At 47.1% G+C, this 6,225-nt stretch overlaps 1 protein-coding gene across 1 annotated transcript in view; it reads left to right on the forward strand.

The window, feature by feature from the left end:
* Positions 1-3,039, forward strand: part of LOC144157841 (O-acyltransferase like protein-like) — a 38,106-nt gene extending 35,067 nt beyond the window's left edge. The window contains exon 4 of the mRNA XM_077688577.1: positions 2,361-3,039. Within this exon, the coding sequence (XP_077544703.1) occupies positions 2,361-2,594 (234 nt within the window). The 3' untranslated portion in view covers positions 2,595-3,039. The remainder of the gene's footprint in view (positions 1-2,360) is intronic.
* The last annotated feature ends 3,186 nt before the right edge of the window (positions 3,040-6,225 follow it).

Raw genomic sequence — 6,225 nt, forward strand, 5'->3', positions numbered from 1 at the left:
CCCTAGGTTCGCTTCAAAACTCGTTGTTTCCGGTTTATAGCAAGAAGTTTAGGCTCGCCAAAGATTAGTGTTTTTCTTATAACTTTCCTGTCGACGTATAGGGGCTAGCTTGTGGGGATCACGTGTGCCCCGGCCCCCCCATGCTATCCGTACAGCGCCATTAGGGCTAACTGCCCGGTGCCACCGACATGGGGAAGCCGTGCGATCGTGCACTCCCTCGCGCGCGCGCAGAACGCGCTCCCCATCGGTGATTACGGCAGAGCCGGCCCCCTAGCGGCCGGCTTCCCCGCCGGCACTCTGCTCCCCTTCTGCAGACCCTTCTATCCCAACCGGGTAATACGGTAAGTCGGGTAATACGGTTCATTTGTTGCCGCGACCCCCACATTTTGGCACCCAACGGCCTCCGTGCCCACAAGCTATATGCGGCCTCCGAGGTGCTGAGCACTGCTGACCAGTTTCTCTCAGACGAGAGTATCTGCTTCCTGGTTGCCATTTTTCCTGATGCTGTGGGCTGGCGCCCAATCAATTTACGTAAGTCGTGCAGTTATGATAGTGAAGTACTGTATGAGAAAGGTGATAGGATTTTTCTTGTCCAATAGTCAACAAAAACAGCTCTGGGCACATTCTAAGGTATGCAGCATACACCTTAGGGAAAGCGGCGAAGGGTTGATAAGGGCTCTAACTTCAAGCATGATGCTAGGAATGCTGACTTTCGCTAGTCTAAACTCTCCAAACATGAACTAAACAAACAACTTCTTTTCTGCTTTAATAGCAACAACAACTGAGGGGAATTGGCGAAGAACTGAAAAGGGCTGCTAGCATGAAGCTAGGAATGCCGGTCTCGTGTAGTCTAAACAATCCCAACATGAACTAGATCGGCCACTTCTTGGCTGGTTTGAAACACCTATACTGAATTCACCGACGAAAAAACAGGCGTTGGCTCATACCCATTTGTGCAAAATACGATTCAGAGGGACTGATTGAAGGCTTCTCACACCATGCCAACAATGCGTGTCTTCTCTAATCCAAACCTTTTCAACGTCAACTAGATGAGCCACTTCTTGTCTCGTGTAGAGGCATCTACATTCAAGTCACCAAAGGCTACCACCGCAGTGTGTTGGTCACATCACCCGTGCAAAGCACGTACTCACGAAGGTATCAATGGCAGGTTTTAGTGCTTTTGGGACATGTAAAGGGGAAGGTAAAGATTCCCACCTTTTCTGTGTAATACATACATCCCTACAGTTGGTGGCATTGTGTTAATGGCATACCTCATGGTGAAAACACAAACACGGCGCTGTTTTGCCTTCTCTGTCTTCGTCTTGGATGCGCTGTTTTCACCATGAACATTCACCAACTTGCCCAGTTCGCCGCACTCGTAAATGGCATACCTACATACCCACTCCGTTTCCGCAGTTGGTGGCATTGTGGCATTGTGTTGGTTGGTGGCGTTCTGGTTGTGGGGATTCTCATCTCTAAAGTTATTGGGGGGGGGGGGGGGGGGGGGCGCTTATGACCGTCTTCGTTGGAGGCATCCGCGTTGAAGTCAACGATGATTATTACCGGAATGGGTTGATCACATTTCACCTAGGCGAAGTGCGTGCAGACGTATTATTTTTTAGTGTCAGCTTTCGGTGTGTATGGGGATATCTTTACGGTAAAGATCAACATTTCGTGTTTTTTATGTACAGCGGATATATCCCTACGGCTGGTGGCACTACTTCCGTTTCTTCAAAGTATTTGGAAGGCGAGGGCTGGTGGTGTTTCTCAAAAGTTCCACGGGTCATCTACCGTTATAAAGTGGAAGGACTACTCATTTTTTTAAAGATAAGGCTTCTACAAAGTCACAGGTAATTCTTATCGTCAAATTTTAGTAGTCCTGGCGTTATATCACACCGCAAAAGACTGCTAACCGAATTCACTAACACGGAATAGTCTCCACACTGATTAATTGAATGCATTTTGTTGTAACCAGCGAGTGCCCTGTTAGGGCAACCGAAGGTGGACTTGGAGGTGCCTGAGGGAGCTTGCTCCTGCTGCCCTCTATTCCAACATCCGATGGGTTGTTGCTCGTCAGCAGCTACACCTACTGTGTTGAAATGTTGAGGAGTAGTGGTTGGGTAAGGGTGTGGGGCCTTCCACTATAATTCGCTAGAGAGGGCCCATGTTTGCGCAATAATGACATGTGGCTGCTATTGTCTCTTTAAATAATCAATAGAAATATTAAAGCCAAAGTTTCATATAAATATTAGTTCCGACTTAATTATTCGTGTGGCTTGCTCACACGTTTTATACCGACGAGCACGCGCTTTTGATTCTCTGACCTGTGTATGTTTTGTTGTACCATTTGATGATCGCAGTGCTATAGCTTCCTGGGCCACACGCTGGTGTCGGTGCTGCTGGCGTACGTGGCCCACGTGACGGTGGAGCTGCCCTTCGCCACCCTCAAGGGGCTGCTGATGCAGCGGCGGAGAGCCTCGCTGGCACTGGCCGCCAAGGGTCACCAGGCGCCTCTGCAGGGCATCGTTTGCAGCACCGTCGTCCCCAACGGACACCGACCAGAAGGAGCTGCACATGCACCTGGAAGCACGTAGCCACCAAACCTACGCCGCGTTATTCGTATACGTGTGTTGTTTTGGAGTTACTGTCGTTGTCGAGGGGCCAGCATGCACTGTGCGTCGAATAATTCCGAACATCGGCAAGGACCATATGCCGCTTCAGAGAAAGGCAGAGCAATCTAAGATGTTTGATGAATCAAAAGGCCATCCCTTCCTCGGGCACCCTTTCAGGCACATTTCCTTTTCAACCTTCTAAGGGCTGCTCCTAATTGAAACAGCATTTGACGTCACATGTACTTGGCGGTGGACTGAAGCATACTGCTGTCTTAGCCCAATAATTCCTGCCCACATTATAATCTTTATGTGGCTGCTGCTCAACGCACCCTTCCCCGCGTATTAATAGGGCTGGCGTTGAACGCTGGAACTTCAAATAATTTGTGAAGAGTCTCTGTTTACGTCAGCTGAAGGCGTGGAATATAGCCCTCTGGTTAACTAAAATGTGACACCAGTGCAGGAATGCGAAAATTTTGCTGCATCAATATATATATATATATATATATATATATATATATATATATATATATATATATATATATATATATATATATATATTGTTTTGGTGCGAAGTCCTGCCGCCCACTGAGGGAAAGTGTTCGGTCACAAGCATGGAACTCTGAGATTTCCATAATTCTTTCAGACACTGATGGTATCAAAGGTTCTTAACTACAAGCCAGAGTTGGATCCCATGGTATAGAATCAACAGTTTTACACAACTGCAGGTCACGCTTCCCAACTTCTCTCCACCCTCTAATTAAGTGCTCGTGGGAGGAGATTGCTACGTGACATCTCCCTCACTGTTCAGCAGTGGGCGACAAAGAGCAGGGGATCTACAAGGCATAGCGTTATTTGCGCTACTGAGATAGTGTCATTGTCGGCCCACTTGTTGTGACTCGTTAGAGGTTGTCATTAGTTTCACAAGTCCTTGGGTGAGCTCATCCGGCACAACAGGAATGTGACAACAGGAATGTGACAAAAAGAAATCATAGATACTCTTCAGGGATACAAAAGGTATTTGAAGCAAAACGTATTTTTGGATGTCAAGTGGCTTCGACATTACTTCTCATTTAGACGCTACACTGAGGAGGGTGTGGGAGTGATAAAATAGGTGTGGAGGGGTGAAGAAGTGAAGATGCTTACCGTTCGTTATGGAGAAGCTGCGACCAAGACGAGACTGTGAAACATTGTGTGGACATCGTCATCAAGTGTTCTGTCAAAAAAACTGCCAAATGTCAGTGTTTGTGTGAACATCATCTCCAGGCTGTGTTGTGATGAACGCTTAACTAAAATTGGTGTTTTGTTATATTCACCCATACGACTGATCACCATTGAAGACCTAATAATCGTTGTCATTCTCTGGACATTTACTTCTACCTGCTATAAGCATTGTGCGTACACACCTTCAACAATAATTTCGTGTTCTACGGGGCTCCAGGGCTTAGATATTTCCAATAAACACGTTTTTTGCCATAATAGTGGCCACGGAAAAGAACAAAGCCCAAAGTTAATGCTCAAGTGCTTCGTTTTTGGCGCAACCTCTCCATACTGTCTTTTGAGTTGTTTAATTACGTTACCTGTTGTATAAGCAAATAGTGAGTTGAAACTATACTTGTCTCAAGATTAATTCCCTTAAGCCTTTAATTGAAAACATTGCTGTTTTTATCTTCAGCATTGACACAACAAAATGCTGTATCCAGAAGAGAGAGAGAGAGCGAAAAGAAAATTTCGCACAAAGACCAGATCAAGGTGAACAGACGAATTTCCTTTGCAACTATCGAGTGACAACAGAAGCTTTTTACAATAAACTTGTAACCTTTTATTATGTCCAATACGCAGCCTAGGCAAATTCCCATATTTTGAAATTAACAAAACCAAGACGAGCGGTCGCTGATCTCTCATGGCAAGCTGATGACGCAAGGTAGGTCTGAGTGTGCTATTTGCTCCCCAATGCCTGGCGGAATGTGAAGTGCCAAGCTTCAGTTGACGTAGAATTCAATAAGATCGACGTTTCAGCGAAAGAGAACAGATGCAGGACGCTCCTGGCGCGGCAAGGGTTGAAATATGGAGGGAAAACGCCCCGTGCAGGATAAGTCAAGGGTCTCCACGCGCTCACGCTATTGTTTTCGGTGTTCGGTTCACGCAGTGAAATATATAGTGCAGTCGTCCACAGGCTTAGCTGGTGCATCACATTTTCCTTTAGCGTGGAATATCTCAAACGTTCCTAACAAAAGCTGTTTGAACGAGTGTGGCGGAGTTAAGTGCCCCCTTAAACTTGAAAGAAATGTAGCAGTTGTGACTAAATTACCTTACACCAAAGCAGGAGGAGACGATAAGTGGGTACAGTGTACGCTCCACCTAAGCCTGTGGGCGACTCTACGTCGCCTCGTGCCGCGGTGACTGCGGCGTTTCAGCGCAGAAAGCAGGAATTGGTATCGGTTAGCTTGCATTTCTCGTCGAGCTTACCGGTGATTACCCAGATCGCTCAGGCTCGAACCCAGGCTGCTACAGTTCTAACTAAAGACTGTTCCGTAGCCTAATAGCGTTATTAGGCTGATTTTTCGATTTCCACGTACCTGCTAACTGTCCGCTATCAGCCGTGCTTATCCATCGTCCACGGAAATGCGTCGTCGCTGCCACCTGGAAACTACGACATGGACAGTGAGATGGGAGTGTTCGCCTAAATCTGAAAAATCACAGAACGGCAACTGAAGTGTGGAAAGGAGGACAGTGATACCCCGGTGGAGACGATAGAACGGACACGCATGTTCAGCAGGTTCCGTGCCTGCGCAATGAAATTCGTTCTACGCACCGTCGGTGGTAGCATACTCGTGCCCGAAACTGACGCCATCACACCAAAGCACTTCCCCGCGGAAGATAAAAAGTTTAAAATTTTGATAATTCACGCGCGAAAGCCACACCTCAACGACGAGGCGCGCCGTAGTGCAGGGCTCCAGACTAATTTCGACAACCGAGGGATCTTTATCCTGCGCTGAAATCTTGACACACTATCGTGTTTGTATTCTGCTCCCATTAGGAAAACTGCTGCCGCGGCCGGAAATCGAACCAGCGTCATTGGGGTCAGTAGTGCAATGTTTCACCCACTGAGCCACCGCAGCGTATTTTTGCTCCGGAACTGATGTCAGCACCAGCACTGGGTCAAACAGGAGGCAAAGGACGAACGTCAGTTTTTCAAAAACCCAGGAACGCATACATTGCAAGCAGATACGGACTAAAATAAAACACAACATATAGTACCTAATACATGAGTTTTGAAACTTTTTTTTTCCTTACTCCCGCGGTTCAGTTTACGCCACAAAGCGGTGTTTGAAACGACGGATGGCGCCACGCGGCAAAGTAAGTCACACTAAAACTGGGTTAGGATATCCTTCCAGAGAGAAGTCACGTAAGAATGTTCGGCGTCGTCCTAGAGTGACGCGCCGCAGCCGATCTAACAATCGCCAAACAAGAGACGATCTTTAACCACTTAGTTACACTATGTAGCGTCTAACCAGGAGATGAGCAGTTATGCGAAGAAGAAACGATAAGACTCATGCCGTCACTGAATTCATGTGCCCGGTTTCACTGAGCCTCCACTAACTTACCCGCACCG

Source organism: Haemaphysalis longicornis, unplaced genomic scaffold (assembly GCF_048455015.1).
Source record: "Haemaphysalis longicornis isolate Haplotype H1 unplaced genomic scaffold, Haemaphysalis longicornis Haplotype H1 scaffold_1, whole genome shotgun sequence".
NCBI lineage: Eukaryota > Metazoa > Arthropoda > Arachnida > Ixodida > Ixodidae > Haemaphysalis > Haemaphysalis longicornis.